Raw genomic sequence first — 15,945 nt, forward strand, 5'->3', positions numbered from 1 at the left:
GCGAGGTTCACCCAGGCCAGTTTAACCCTGGGACGATTTAACAAACCCGCTGGGACCTAAAGCTTTCGAATGGCCCATTCCTGCCTGCTCTATCTGCACCCACAGACCCGGCCCCAGCCCCCTGTGCAAATTCCTGGGGCTTGGCAGAGACCTGGCCTGGCGGTCAGGGGGCAGCTTGCCCCACTCCACCTGGGGATTCCGGGCGGGGGAACCAGAACATCACAATGAGGGTGGTCTGAGGCCCAGGAGAACGAGCCCCCACTGTCCCCCCCTTCACTGGGCCTTGCCAGCCTGGCTCCCTCCCCAAGCACAATGCAGGGCAGCCTCGGTCCAGAGTATAACTCACCAGTGGTATGTGTGTGCACACATGGGTGGGTGTGCACATGCAGCTCTCTGACTATCGCTGCAGGGACCCATCACTCACCCCCTTGGTGGGGAAGTGGCCAAGTCTGGGCGGTGGCTCCGAGCACAGAGCAACTTGTGCCCCCACCCCTCAGAGGGGGGGGCGGGAGCCAGGACGCCTGTGTTCTCTCCCCAGCTCTGTGAAGGGAGTAGGGGCTAGTGGTCCCCCTGCCCATACCAGCCTCTATGTCCCCATAACACTTCCTTATTTTAAGTAATTTATTTCAGCCCCCTTCCTCTATTAGCAATTTCCAGGGGTGAAGGGAAGCAGTACCCCCGTTCTGATCTACGTTCCCTCTCCCCACCCCCTCACAGCAGGCATGACAGCTGGGTGCCTCCCCTGGCCCCATGCTGACCCCAGACCTGGCTGCAGGCTGGTGCCCTGGGGCTTACAGACGTGGGTTTAGATGCTCTGGGGATTTGGGATTCCTGCTGCAGCCAGTCCTCGTCTCCATCCTGCGGCTAGACGGGATCGCTCCGCAGAAGAGGGCTCCTTCCCCCTGTGGGAGGGGGGGTCGGTAGCTGAGTTCTCAGCCCAACTGCTACCAGGATACAGACCGAGCCCCCTTCCATCCACACAGACCCTAGCGTTCAGCATGGCCGGGGGCGGGGCGGGGCGCTCAGACCATGCCAGGGCAGAAGGAAGCTTATTACCCTGTGTGTGACAATAGCACCTACCGGTCCTGACCAAGATCAGGGCCCTGTAGCACCAGGCAGGACACAGCGCAGACCCTGACCGAGATCAGGGCCCCGTCGAGCCGGGCAGGACACAGCCCAGACCCTGGCCAAGATCAGGGCCCCGTCGTGTCAGAGCCCCCTCACCCCTCCCAGCCCACCTGCAAGGACCCCAGTCACCAGGATTTTGTTTCCTTGTAGACAGCCCCCGCTGATGTCTTCTGCCGAGGCGGCGAGAGCAGGGGAAGGACGAGTCCTGGTCAGAAGCTCCCAACACCAGGAGTCCCTGTAAACAGCTGATTTGTGTCAGCTGAGGGCCTGGGCCCACGGGGCTAACGACCCCCCGTGACAAGCCCCTGCGTGGGTTTCCAGCACTAGGTGACCCGGCTGGAGCACGGGGCTTCCCCCCACGCCCCTTGGCTGCGTGATAGTGATAGGACCCCAGAAAGCAGGATACCTCATGTAAGGCAAAGTCTGACATGCCCCCGTGACCGTGCCCAACAGTGCCTGGCGCGCAGCCCCCTGGGATCCAGAAGGTCCTGGGACGTGCTCTGCCGCCAGGAAAGCGCCGAGAGGGGTCAGATAGTCCAGAGCCAGCGGCCCCACAAGAGCTGTTTACTCCCAGTGTTTACAGGAAGGTATAAACACCAGATGGAGCGCGACTGCCTGATCCCCAGCCCTGCACGCCACCAGCCACAGCTGCTCAGGCCTAAGCAGGGACCCCGAGCAGCACATGGTAAGACCGGTTCCTCAGGCTGCTTTCGCCCCCAGGGCAGGGGGCGCATAAGAGCAAAGACAGCGTCTCGCAGCCCGATTCACTCACAGGATTCGCCTTCGCTGGTGGCCCTGCTTTGTCGCTGTGCAGCTGCTCGGCCAACTGCCACGTTACACCCCAGAGGTGGCACCATTTCAGTGACTAAGCCAGCCTCCATCTGGCAGTGGGAGGCTGTGACGAAGCGGTACTGTTCTTAATGTTTCCTCTGAATAGGGTGGGGGTGCCTCAGTTTCCCCTATGCAGTTCTTAAGTCTCTATGGGGTGGGATAAGGGGGTATGATCATTGCAGAGCCCTAAAGGGCAGATGTGGGCAGGAGTCTGGACACAGAGAATGGCCGACACCCTGTTTCCTGGCCACTGATGGCCTGGCCCTTCCCCCCTGCAAGGTGAGAGCTAAAGGGTTGGAGAACAAAGGAATCCGGTGCCCTCCTGGCCCAGGAAAGGGACAAAGCCCAGAGAAGGGGGGCTGGGGAGAGTTTCAGTTTGGGGCTGGCTGGGGACATGGAGTGAAGTGCAGATGGGGTTGTCTGGCTCACTGCCCCCCAAAATGGACCCGCCTGAGGGGTCCTGTTCTCTCCACCTACAAGCTCTGTTAGACCATGTTCCTGTCGTCTAATAAACCTTCTGTGTTACTGGCTGGCTGAGAGTCCCATCTGACTGTGAAGTTGGGGGGCAGGACCCTCTGGCTTCCCCAGGACCCCGCCTGGGCAGACTGGCTGTGGGAAGCGCAGGGGGGGCAGAGGATGCTGGATGCTCCGAGGTCAGCCCCAGGAAGGGGGAGCCGGGGGAGCTGTGTGTCCTGCAGACAGGCTGCTCCCAGAGACGAGACTCCCCCAGAGTCCTGCCTGGATTCGTAGGGAGCAGCTCCAGAGCATCACCCGGGGACTGCGTGAGAGAGGCCCAGCTGTGACCTTCGGGCTGGAGCCAGTGGCTCTAGGGGCCAGGCCCCTCCGCCCAGGGGAATTGTACCCAGTGGCTCCCAGGGGATGGTCCAACTTTTCCAGCTGGCTCTGGGTTCCAGGCAGGGTCACATTCCAAGTCCCACACAGGAGGCAGAGGGGGGAGTGTCCAGTTGTGCCAAGTGCCCCGCAGCCAGGCAAAGGGAGGTGAACAGCTCAGGTGGGGTCCCTGCCAGGCGCCCCAGCTGCCCCCGGCCCCATCAGGGGGCCCAGCACTGGCCCTCTCCCACGGCCGTTCCCTGCAACTCCCGGCTGGAGCTCGGCTCCAGGCCTGCCCAGGAATGGCTGGCATGCCAGCTGTCTGCAGGATGGATAGGACCACTGGGAATGCCCAACACATGCCTAAATATGGAGCTGACCAGGGCTGGCCTGGCCCTTGCTCACCAGCCCAGCTGAGCCACACAAGGTACCTGGGCGGGCTGCTTGGCAGCACAGGCTGGCAGAAAGCAAAGAGGAAGCAGCAGCTGGCTAGGGGAGGTGCCGAAGCAGGTTCCTGCACAGGGATGACCCCACTTCTGGTGCACCACCCAGCCCAGGCAGAGCTGCTCTTCCCAGCGCCAGTGGGTGCTGCTCCAGGGCAGAGAGACGCAGCAACTGCTTGGCCCCACGGAAGGGGGATTTCCCCCTGCCCCCACCCAGCACCCTGCCAGGCCAAGTGCCATTGGCACAGCCCTGTGGGGAGCAGCCCCACCCAGGGCAGGGCAAGGGAGAACAGGGACACAGAGACAAGGTGCCATAACGCCACGAGAGGGGTTCCCCACCCTGCCCTGGAGTCAGAGGGGTGGGGCTCCACCCCACACGCTGCCCCCACTGCAGCCTAACCCAGCATGGCCCCACAGAGGCTGCTGGCTTGGGAATCCCTCCTGCAGCCAGAGAAAGGAACAGAGGGTGCTGTCAGGGCAGCTCCCCCAGGCTCAGCCGAGTGTGCCCTAGGCCCTAGGCCAAGTCCCAGCTAGATCAGTCCAGCCCCGGGGCTGGCTGGGTGTCTAGACAGTGGCTTATGCCAGCAGGGCCACAGGCCCTGAAGGGCCTGGCGCCTGTGGGAGGGACCAGGCCAGCGCGCCCAGGACTGGCTCTAGGCATCAGCAAAGCAAGCACGTGCTTGGGGTGGCCCATTTCCAGCTGTCCTTTTTTTTTGGGGGGGGGGGCACTGGCGCTCTCGGTGCTTTGCCACTTAGACGGGGTGAGGGCGCTGTGCCCCCGGCCGCAGCGGGAAGGGGAAGCCCCAGCCCCGGGCTGCTGAGCTGCCAGGGCCCAGCGGCTACCTGGGGTGGAGAGGGCGAGTCCTGCCAGGGAGCCGGGGCTGCGCTGCCTTATATGGGGGCTTCTCTGTGCGGCCGTGCGGGGGAGGGGGAAAAGCCCCTGCAGGCACTGGGGGAAGGCGACATCACTACCTCCCATTCCAGCGCCGTCCGCAAGCCCCAGCCCCACCTGAGCGGGGGGCGGCAAAAAACCTAGAGCCGGCCCTGAGCGTGCCAGAGCAAGGCTTTATTACAGACCAAAAGGCACCCACTGAACCCCGAGCACCCAGCTCGTTAGAGCTTTACGACGGGCCAGTCATAGGCCAGGGGCAGAGGGACACTGTCCAGGGGGCTGTGGTGTGGGGACCACATCTGGGCTCTGTGCACAGCCAGGCCTGTGCTACCCCCAGCAACGGGGCACAAGCTGTTGCATCAGGAGGCTCTGCTGAGCAACCCCCGGCCCCAGGCTGGATTTGCAGGGCCTCGCTGGTCCCATTCCTCTGGAGGAAGCTGCCACTGCCAAGGGCTGCAGGGGGCCCCTCCCTGGGCAGGGGTCACGCTCGCTCCTGGAGCTCTGGGCTGGGCCGCTGCAGGGCCTGCTGCTTCTGGAGCCCCCGCATCTTGAGGAGCAGCTCCTGCACGAAGGCCTGCGGGAGACAGAGGCTGCAGAGCATCCTTCCCTAGTCACCCCCGTGGGGGAAGGGAGCCCTGAATAAGCCTGTCCCATGTCTCCCCGGGACCACTGCTGCGGGGGGGCGGCGCACAGGAGCAGAGACACTCGTTGGAGGCCGATCTGCAGCTGTTCCCACATCATTGCTCCTGCCCAAGGCTTCCCAGCTGGGTCCAACAGCTGGAGGAGCTGACGCAGCCCTGCCCCAAGCCAGCAGTTCTCATGCCACCCAGCCCCTCACTGCCTGGGAAACCCTGGGATGCCAGCTCCCGGGAGCCACAGCATGCCCATCACCGGGGCATCAGGGGACCAGGTGTGGAGGTCAGTGCCAGCGGATGCTGGGGCTCAGGGCGCTGCAGGGGAGAGAGTCCCTAAGAGAGGTAAGATTTTGCAGTCTAGGTGCCCCTGCAGCACCAGGAGGGAAGGAGCCAGGTCTGGGCTGGGAGGAGACCATTGCTGGGAGAGCAGGGCCCCAGCACCGGACGCTGCAGCCCCACAGCGGGAGGGATGTGGTCACAGCAGACACAGGAAGGCTCCAACCCTGACCCCTGGTGCTGCAGAGCCCCCGAGAGCATCTGGCAGAGCGCGGAATAGGGCCCAGCTCCCCCAAGCTCTTAGCCACAAGGCCAGATGTGGCAGCAAGGGGGCGGCAGGCCAGAGCTGGGTCTGAAGGGGGAGCCCTGAACAGGGACTGTTGGGGGCAGGGCAGGATGCCAGCCCTGGGCCTTGCACCCCCTGGTCCCTGGAGCTGCCTGCCCGGAGCGCTAGAGGGGCCAGAGCTGCCTCCTGCGAGCAGCTTGTCGCCAGCCTGGGGGATGGGGCAGCTGGCCAAGCTGGAGATAAGCGGGGGTGGAGGAGGAGAGTTCCAAGGCTGCCCCCCCCCATCAGTTTGCCCCACGCCACCAAGGAGGAAGCAGAGGGATGAATGTTTTTCCCTTTTAAAGCCCTGATCGGCGGCTGTGGCGGGGCCGCAACGCTCCGGAGCAGCCAGGTCCCATGGGAATCGCTGGCCAGGGGTCAGTGCTGGGAAAGCTGCAGCTGGAGCTAGCACTGGGCACATTCTGGGAAGGGAGCTCCAGCCTGCTCCCTTGGGCTGGCGGGCGATCAAGCCCTTGGCTTGAGCTGGGTGTAGATTCAGGGGCCAGCGTGGCGCTGGCAGCAGCCCTGGGTCCCTTTGCTGGGGAGCTGCAGGCTCTCCCCTGAGGCAGAGGGAGCCGGTGACAGCAGGGCCCCTGTGGGCTGCGAATGAAGATACAGGCGCAGGGGCCCCGCCAGGATGGGAGCAGTGACGCGGTTGGGGTCTCGGCAGCCGCCACTCACCTGCGTGTTGTTGTGACATGACTTCAGGATGCCCTGGAAACAGAGACAGGTGGACCTGAGCGTGGCGTCCGGGGTCCCCGCTGCAGATCCATGCCGTGACCCATGTGGGAGGATGGGACCTGCCAGCTCAGGGCCCCGGCAGCCATGGGACAACCCACCCCAGCTCAGGACCTGCCCCCCAACTGGCATGTGTCCTACAGCAGGGGGCTCAATCCTTCCCCAGACTCCGGAGTGAGCCTGGCATGGCCAGCCAGGAGGCCTCGAGGGGCAGAGCTGTCCCCCTCACTTGAGAGTGGAGCAGCTTTCCCTGTCCCTGCGCTCTGGAGCGATTCCAGTGTAGGGGGCCTGCCCCATGGCAGGTGCCGCAGGAGGCCACTGGTGGCCCAGCAGCAGAAATGTGGCCCATCGGGCCCCCAGGAGAAGGTCTCTCCCTGGCCCTGTCAGCGCTGGCTGTTTCTCTGCCTGAATTACAGCTGGTCAAAGCCCCACAAGGCTCGGAAGAGAAGCCATGGATCGAGCCCTCTGACAGCAGTTGCAACCCATGGCCAGCGCCACCTGACCGCCCGGCACCACCTCCGTGCCAGGACAGAGCCCAGGCCATGCCCCACAGTCCTGCGGGCAGAGCACAGGACCAGACGCCCCCAGGACAGACAGGCCCCAGACCAGAGCCCCGAGCCGACGAGAGGGGAGGGGGCTGGCTGGACCCCAGCACCCACCTGCAGCTGTGCGGCCCGTGCCTCGTCTGAGTCCAGCTCCAGGAGTTCGTCAATGTTCACTTCATCCGGCATCTCTGCCTCCTGCAATGAGAGGGGGCTCAGGAGGGTGGTGGGGGGTGTTGCAGCCTTGGGGGCATGGCCCAGGGCACTGAGCAGCCCAGACAGCCCCCCAACTTCCCTAGAGCTGCCAGGTCTCTGCTGTAATCTCCTCCAAGCTGCTCTGTGCTGGGGAGTGGATCCCATGCCAGCCCACAGGAGAGCCATGTGCAAGGGGCCCTGTCTGCCCCAACCTCACCCTGGGGCTTCCCTCCCGCCCCACAGGGTCTCCCTGCAGCCCCCACACTGAAAGCCGCCCTTGCCAGCTCGGGGAAGCTTGGGCCAGAGGGTTCCTAGTCCCGAGGCCAGAGGAGACCCTTGTGCTCATCTCAGCCAACCCCCACATGGCCCAGCCCCCACAGTAACTCCTAGGACAGAGCTGCAAGGAACCAGCCACTCTCTCTTTGAGCTGGGGGGCGATGGAGATCCCCCCCCCCCCGGTGAACTGTTCCCGGGGGATTTCGCTTGCCAGAAATAAGGTGCAAACGTTTAAGAGTCTGCATCTGTCTTGCTTCAGCCTCCTGCCTGTGGCACGTCAGATCTTCATGCGCTAGACGGACAAGCCGAGGATCCAGTATTTGTCCCCCGGGGCCCATAGGTACTGATCACCTGGGCTCCAGTCACCCCAGCCTTCTCTTTGTGAAGCTAAATGGAGCTCGTTCCAACCCAGGGCAGGTTTTCTGACCCTTTGCTGGTTCTCGCGGCTCTTCTCGGACCCCTACAATTGACCCAGCTCCTCCATGAATTGTGGGTACCCGAGCGATGCAGGACCCCAGCAGCGGTTGTGGGTTGGAGCAGGTGGCAGGAATTTGGGCTCCAGACCCAGCTCTGACCAGATCTGCAGAAGCACTGGGCACCCCCAGAGCCTGTTAAACCCAGTGCTCCCCAGCCCTGGAGCGCCAGGCTCCAGCCCCTCTGGCAGGCAAAGCCGTGCCCTGTGCACATTCATGGGGGGCTTCGGCTCTCACAGTGCCCAGCCTGCACGTGACCCCAGGCCGGGCCGTTCTGTCACTCAGGATCTCCTCCCTCCTGGCCCGTTTGCTCATTCAGCACCAGGAAACGCCAGCAATCAGCCTGGGGCATGCAGGCTGCTTCCTGCCAGAGCCCGATACAGGAGCAGCTGGCCCCGGTCTGGGTCTGTCGAAGGGAGCCGGGCCAGGCCCCAGGGCCCACATCAGCTGGTTCATCCTCACACCCAGTGCCAGAGCCTGACCCAACAGCACCCGCAGGCACCCCAGCCCAGCGGGTGAGGGCTCGGCACCGTGGTGGGGTGGTTTTAAGACCTCTTTGTTCCCCCAGTTCTGGCAGAGCCCTCCCCCTCCACCCCCGCCCCACTCTCCTAGCCTGGCTGGAGAAGAGCCCCCTCCACCATGCTCTCCTGGCCCGACATCCCGGAAGACCTGCTGGAGCCTCACACCCCAGGGGCCAGCCCTGCACCCCACAGGAACTCAGGGGCCTGCTAGAGTCTGCTCCTTTGCACCCCCCAGGCACTCCCACCCCAGCTCCAGCTGGCAGCTGCCCCCTCCCTCGGGTCCAGGGCCAGGCTGCTCCGGATGCATCCGGTACAGAGCCCCATTGTCCTGCTGGTGCCCCGTGCTGCCAGGTTACAAACCCTGTGCCCAGCACCCCCCAGCCCTACCAGTCACCAGACAGGCTGCAGGCCCCTCCCTCTCCACTCTTCTCCTTCTGGACCATACGCAGCTCAGACTGACCAGCCCATGGCTCGGCTTGGAGGCTGCTCTGCAGGGACCAGCCGGTCCCCCATCCCTGAGCCCCAGGCCTGGAAAGAGGCTCCCATCCCCCACCAGCAATCAGCCCCCAGGAGGAGGGGAACAACTCAGGACAATAGAACAGCTGTTCCCAGTCCCACCCCATCTGGCCTGGAGAAAGGGAGGGGGGAGGGGAGGAGCCTGAGCAGGGAATGTGAAGGGTTAAACCAGAATTTCCCACACACTTACAGCCAATGGGATCGAGGTACAATGACCCCCCCCCACCCCCCAATGCAGGTCCTTATGCCCCCCAGCCCTGCTCTCCGAGCTGGGTGCAGGCCATGGGCAGTCGGAGCAAAGCAGGCCGTGGTGCGGAGCCTGGCACTGCTCTAGAGAAGGGGCTGGGCATTGCACCCAGGTTAATAGCGGGATACGTGGAGCAGGCTCCAGCCCTGGGTTTTATGGCATCTGCCTGAGAGCTGGGCCAGGTGCTGGGCCATGGGGCCATCAAAGCCCCGCAGTACCAGCTCCCACAGCAAGGAAAGGGTTAGCAGGAAAGCAAAGCACCCAACTCCCAGAAGAGACCCTGGACGTGAGCAGATTGCAGCAGGAGGCCAGGGCCCTGGGAGCAGAGAGGGCTGGGCACAGGTGGGACTGAAACATGTCAAGCCCCCCGCTGAGCAGGGGAACAACCCCAAACTCCACAGGGCATCGGGGGGCACAATCCCCCGTGGGCAGAGCGCATCGCCTCCCGCAGTTCTGGCACCAGCCACCCTTTCCCCCCTCCGAGCAGAGGATGTGAACGTGGAGGCTGCTGAGGAAGTCTGAGCCATGCCACCAGCCACAGGCCGCCCACAGTTCCACTTCCACCAGCCCAGAGCACCTGCATCTTACCCAGCCAGGCATCTGTGGAGGAGCCAGCTGCCAAGCCACCTCTTCCTGCCGGCCCCTGCAGGCTCCTGCCCCACACACCAGCTAGAGAGCTGCGTTCATATTGCCTGGGTAGGGGAGCCAGCCTTGCAGAGAGGGATGGGCTCCCCAGACCTGACGCGGGGTGTCTATGGATTCCCATGGCTTTCCCCTGCTGCAGGTTTGCAGCCATTCCCCCTCCCTGCCCGAGCCAGCACCCAGCCTGAGCGCCAGGGGCCAGCCCCTCGCAAGCTGGGCAGCACCAGGCCTCATGTGCATCTGCGGGGTGCTTTGCCTCACCCATCCCAGCACCCAGCCAGGGGCGAGCCAGGAGGGCCCCCGCTGTCACAACACCACGCTGCAGCAACTCCCCAACATCTGGAGCTGAGCCTCGCTCGACTCTTCCAAACAGCTCCCTCAGCGCCACGCAGGAGCTGCCTCAGGGATCCCATGCTGGGGGCTGGTTTCCTCAGAGCCCTGGCCTGAAGCAGGGGTGAGTTAGAGGGAACAGCTTGGTCTCGCCGGCTGGCCCCTTCACGCCCCAGGCAGCCGCGTTAACAGCTGCCTTCTCCAAGGCCTGTTCTACGCTGCCGTGGGGCAAATCCTTTGTGCAGACGCTGCTCCCACACAGTGAGACAAAGCTATGCCAGTGCACGGCTCATCTGCACCAGGCACGTGCAGCTCCCTCGGTGCGAGAAGAGCCCTGGGTGCGAGCAGAGATCTCCCTTCACCTGGGAGGGAAATGCAGTTGGAGCTCTCCAGGCTGCCCGCACCAGCCGCTCTCTGCTTTCATGGAAGAGTTGAAGCAAAAGAGAAAGTCTCCTAATTTTTGGTTTCAGAGTAGCAGCCGTGTTAGTCTGTATTCGCAAAAAGAAAAGGAGTACTTGTGGCACCTTAGAGACTAACAAATTTATTAGAGCATAAGCTTTTGTGAGCTACATGCATCCGATGAAGTGAGCTGTAGCTCACGAAAGCTTATGCTCTAATAAATTTGTTAGTCTCTAAGGTGCCACAAGTACTCCTTTTCTTTTTTCTCCTAATTTTTGTAGCTGGAGATTCCTGACTCGCAGCAGTTGAGGCTGCAGGTTCCCCAGGCCGGCCAGCCAGGTGGGGGCGAAAGTGTTTTAAGATTTGGCCACTGAAGGAGAAATTAAAGAGTAGCAGCAAGGTGCATTTCAGGGCTTGGGGGAGGCAGTTAGGCCTTGATTCTGCACTTCCTTGGGCAGCCACGTCCACCTGCGCAGAGCAGAGAGGGCGCATTTGCCCTGGGTTCTAGTGTCTGCGCTGGGTGCAGGACAGCAGAGAATTGGGCCCAATATTCTGAAGCATGAGAAGCAGCTGCTCTTCTCCAGAGATCAGCTCAGCTTGGCAGAAGCCCCGACATACGCAGCCCGACACGCTGAACGGACCCCAGCAGAGACAGAGCCAACTTCAGCCTCTCGCCACAAGGGCCAGACCTGGCTAATCCTAGCCCCAGAGGAAGGCAGATGTGGGAGCCCAGGTCAGCTGGGATGGGGAGGTATGTGCTGACAGCAAACCAGCTCCTAGCTAGAGACATTGCAGCGTTAAACCGGTCCTTGGGGCAGCCCAGAGCAGGCAGCCTGGGCCAGGCGTTCTGCACAAGCACCACTGCGGGGTGTGTGGCCACACTAGGAATTCAGACAGTCACATCCCTTCCCCACTGGGGAAACGGACCAGAGAGACTCGCGTTGCACACAGCCACACACAGGCACCTGGTCCAGACCCGACTGGGCGGCACTTTGGTCTTGCCCGGAGTCACTTAGCGGAATCAAACGGCCGATCTCAGGGGGGGATCAGGAAGAAATGGAGAGCGCGGCCAGCCAACAGCTCAGCCGAGCCGGGAAAGCCCGGTGCAGGGGCCCGACCCTCAGGCCAAGCCCTAGATTGGAGACAGCTCCAGGGGCCGTCGGAGCCCCAATTTGAGACCCCTTGCAGGGCCCTGCTGACTTTCCAGACAGCACTGAGGCTGGGGCAGCTCCTGGTGGGTCCCCCACAATTCCCGGTTGCTTTGGAAAGTTGCCCCTAGCCCCTCACAAGTTCTGCAGACCTTTGAGAAACAGCAGGGCAGTGAAGAGACCCACAGGGGATGCCAGCTGCCCTGAGGAGACCCAAGAGAGGGAGGGAGCCCTAAGTCTCAGGTCTCCATTCCTTGTTCTCCACCCCCACACCCAGGACAGCTGGGGAGTCCTGGCTAATCACGGCACCAGCCCAGCTCAAGGCAAAGGGTCTTGTCCAGCCTGTGGCGAGTGGCCCCAGCAGCCAGCCTGGCCAGGGGCTGCCGAGCCACCCTCCGGAGCGGGGCTGACTGCAGTACATACCCAGCGGGCCCCATCCTGGGCCCCGAAAGCGAAGGGCTGGGGAACCATTAGCCTCCAGCTCAGACACAGCCCTTCAAACCTCACAGCCAGAGCCCCCGAGTCAGCACAGAGCTCCCCACCCCCACCCCCGCGAGCAGCTGTGCGCCCCTAGGAGCCACAGGCTGCTGTCTGCGTGGGGGTCACAGCAGAGACCCCTCCCCCACATCGTTAACAGACCCCCTAGCAGAGGGTGCCTCATATCCAGGGTCACCCCAGCACCGAGCCTGGCTCTCAGGGAAGGAGGGCCCCGGCAGCAGCGGGAGCTCCCCTTTCAGCCTAGGGCTCTGGGAGGAGAGTGGGGTCTAGTGGTTAGAGCAGGGGGGGCTGGAGCCAGGACTGCTGGGTTCTCTCCTAGCTCTGGGAGGGCAGTGGGGGCTAGTGGCTGTCCCATAGCCCTACCCAGTGATCTCCACCCAGCGCTAGGCAGGTGCCAAGTTCTGCCCCGAGCTCCGAGAGAAGAAATTCTGGGTGCCCCAGCGCCCCCCGCCCCCATCTCAGCCCCGGCGCTCTCCCGTCCCGTCCCGTGCGCCCCGGTGCAGCTCACCCGGCCCCGGTACAGCTCCTCCAGGCGCCCGTCGATCCATTTCTCGGTGTCCAGCCGCCGCTGCAGTTCCCGCCGGTTGTACTTCACCGTCACCCGGGCTTGGCGCTTCTGGATCCCGGGGCTGCGGGCCGGCTCCGCCCGGGGACTCCCCGGAGAGCGCGCCGGGGACCCCCGACCCAGCCGCCTGCCCAGCCGGTTCGCAGCCATCCCTGCCCAGCGCCGCCACCGGAGCCTCAACCCTCCTTCAGCCCGCGGTTTATGACGTGCGGCGGGGCCGGGCGGGGCTTCGGGCCAGGCTGCGCACTGCCCGGGGGGCCCCCGGCGGGCACGGATCGTGGGGAGCGCGCGCAGCGCAATGGGGAAAGGTTAGCCGGGCACCGCGCGTGGGGGGCACTGGGGGGCAGGGAGACAGGGGAGGGAGGTAGGGCTGAGGGGCAGTGGGGCAGGGCCAAGGAGGCACCAGGCTTGGGGGAGGCAGGGCTGGAGCCTGGGGGGGCACTGGTGCTTGGGGGCACACGGCGAGGGGCTCAGTGCGAGGCCAGCGCACTGCCTGGGCTGGGGTGCCCATGGTCAGGACCCAGGCGCTGGGGGAGGGGTTTTCCCAGGCTAGACCGAAGAACTGGATGGCAGCCCTCCCGCCCCCCCAGTGCATCAGCCATCGGCCTCTGGGCAGGTCTGATGTGGAAGGCTGGCCAGAGTTCTCTGTCAGGCTGGGTCCTTGCCCTGCTATGGCTCCGGGTCTCACCTGATCCCGTGTCCTGGCAGGTGGGGAAGGGAGGCGCGGGAAGACATCCCTCAGCTGGTGTCAATCCATGTTCAATGTGTGAGGACACTTTGCACCCAGGGAGGGTCTGGGTCCTGGTGACTTGCCCCGGGTCACACAGCCAGTCTGGAGAGGCAGGGAATTTAAACCTGGCTACCTGCACCCCAGGCCAGCATCCTAACCACTAGACTGTGCTTCCTCTCTGCAGAGGTTGGTGTCAGGTGCGTGCCCAGCGTCGTGGCAGAGCTCTGGGGAGCCCCCAGTCCTCCCAGAGAGCACTCAGTGGCCCTACACCTGGGCGCACCCCTAGAGAGGCAGGGCCATGCTCACGGGCAGGCAGGGCAGGGAATCTGATCTTGATCCCCTGTGGCCCAGGTGCGTGCCCTGACCATGGCCTCGTCAGTGCTTCCCCTGGGCTGGGTGAGCTGCTCAGGAATGGAGAAGTGGCCTGGCTCCAAACGTTCATTTGCATCAAGACGGTTCCGCTGCTTCCATCTTTGTGCCATTTTCTCCTCTCTTCCCTGGACCTCAGGAGCTGGGAGCATCTCCGGGGACTTCTGCATGTGTTCATTGTTCCACCCACATCACTAGCACCCCTCTCCTCGTTTCCCTCTCCCCGGCACAGCATCGGCTCTGGGTGGCTCGCAAAGGTCCGAATTCAGGATGCCAGCCTGTTGTGTTACCTGCAGTGCAATGAATGGGCCAGAGAGTCCCTGGGGTGATGGGACCTTGGCACCAGGCAGAGTTAAACCCAGGGCAGGGGTTTGTGCAGGGAGACGCAGCCCGCTCGGTCCCATGGCAAAGGCACCATTCCTTGTTTATAGCCTTTTACGACAGAAAAAAGAAGGGCGAATAGTTAAAGCATCTGTTGGGCTTTTGTTTTCCCAGCACCCCCGATCCCTGCAGCTGCAGCAGTGTGTACAGATTCAGAGCCCGTTGAAGATGGTCTCAACCGTCCTTCCGCTGTCGTTAAAGTCCATCCCTGCTTCTCCTAAGACTAAACAAGCGAAGCCCAGGCAAAGGCAGAGAAGAACAGCAACGTGAGAGAGAGGCCCGGGCGTCTGTCTCCACTGCTGATTCTCATATGCAGCCTCAGCGCTGGAGAAACATGGGCCCGGGCCGTGGCCTGACCAGCCACGCCGAGACCTGGCAAACTCATACCAACATGGGCTGTTCAGGGCGTTGCTTTTAACTGCCTCTCTGGACATGGGCTCCCAGCAGCCCTGGTGACCAGACAGGCCCAGCCAGCTCAGATAGGAACCAGGGAGGAAAAAATACACTGAGGAAGACAAACGAAACCAAGGGCCAGGGTGGCAGCCACATGAGCCCCAGTCTCATGGCCCAGAAGGCATTGAGAGAGTTAGCTGGAGCTGCCGGAAGGGACGATCTCATCTGGGCCCTTTCTCTGGCCTGGCCAGGACGTCCCATGACTCGGACGGTGAAGGTGCCATGGCGGATGGGATCCCAGGGGCCCAGCAGATAGATGACAAAGCTGCTTCTTTCGGCCCTCTCACCCCATCCTCACATGGTGGGAGCAGTGGGATGCTCTGGAACTATTCCATACAAAGCCAGGCAGGACTCTGGGGAAGCCTCCTCTCTCTGAGCAGACTGTCTCCAGGGGAAGAAGCTTCCACAGCTTCCACCTTCTTGGGTCTGATCTCGGAGCATTCAGCATCCTCTGCCCCTCTGTGCGCTTCCCACAGCAAGTCCACCCAGGCGGGGTCGTGGGGAAGCCAGAGGGTCCTGCCCCCCAACTCCGCAGTCAGACAGGACTCTCAGCCAGCGTAAAACAGACAGATTATTAGTCGACAGGACCACAGCACAGAACAGAGCTTGTTATTTCAGACATCAGTGACTTTCAGCCAAATCCATCTTGGGAATCCTGGGCCAGACACCCTGGATTCCCCCCTTCCAGTTCCCCCACGGAGACTGCCAGCCTCCAGCCACCGGACCTCTGACACCCCTCCCCGTTGCCCCTCCTCCTTCTCTTTGTCTTGCTTCCCCGATCAAAGATGTCACCTGATCGCACCCCCCTCCTAGGTCTCAGGTTACAAAGCTGCAAATAGCTGGGCAGCCTCACCTGCCCCGAGGGCCTCAGCAAACTCACACACCCAATTCCCACCACTGACTGACCTATTGGTGCAGCACACAGGGAAACTAAGGCACACCCTGTATTAGTATAGGACAGTAGGACTCCCATGCAACATAGCAAGATGAATAAAATCCCCACTTTGTCACCCCCTCCATCCTCCATCATTTCAATTCTCCCCTCATCATCTCTTGTCAAGGACTCCAGAGGGGGGATGGGCGGCATAGTCCAGCCTCCTCATTATGACAGGTTTCAGAGCAGCAGCCGTGTTAGTCTGTATCCACAAAAAGAAAAGGAGGACTTGTGGCACCTTAGAGACTAACACATTTATTTGAGCATAAGCTTTCGTGAGCTACAGCTCACTTCATGCTCAAATAAATGTGTTAGTCTCTAAGGTGCCACAAGTACTCCTCCTCATTATGTTGTCCACCAATTAAGCCTAGTTTCAGAGTAGCAGCCGTGTTAGTCTGTATTCGCAAAAAGAAAAGGAGTACTTGTGGCACCTTAATAAATTTGTTAGTCTCTAAGGTGCCACAAGTACTCCTTTTCTTTTTGCAATTAAGCCTAGTTTCCAATGCACCAGTTTTGGTCCATTCATTTTCCATCCTGTTCTCCTTTGTTTGCTGAACCCGATCTCCACATCACCCTTGGCTGGGATCCGGATGGCCCAACCCAGTCTGTGCATCTCCCTCATGCTCC

At 62.4% G+C, this 15,945-nt stretch overlaps 1 protein-coding gene across 1 annotated transcript; it reads right to left on the reverse strand.

Moving 5' to 3' along the window:
* Positions 1–4,278: 4,278 nt before the first annotated feature.
* On the reverse strand, positions 4,279–12,681 carry PPP1R14A (protein phosphatase 1 regulatory inhibitor subunit 14A). The gene is made up of 4 exons (XM_038381048.2): positions 12,395–12,681; positions 6,759–6,839; positions 6,043–6,075; positions 4,279–4,699 (listed from the first exon to the last, which is right to left on the reverse strand). The coding sequence occupies exons 1-4, from the start codon at positions 12,599–12,601 to the stop codon at positions 4,607–4,609; spliced, it is 414 nt and encodes a 137-aa protein (XP_038236976.1). The 5' UTR covers positions 12,602–12,681; the 3' UTR covers positions 4,279–4,606.
* Positions 12,682–15,945: the final 3,264 nt, after the last annotated feature.

This window comes from Dermochelys coriacea, chromosome 23 (genome assembly GCF_009764565.3).
Source record: "Dermochelys coriacea isolate rDerCor1 chromosome 23, rDerCor1.pri.v4, whole genome shotgun sequence".
Taxonomy (NCBI): domain Eukaryota; kingdom Metazoa; phylum Chordata; order Testudines; family Dermochelyidae; genus Dermochelys; species Dermochelys coriacea.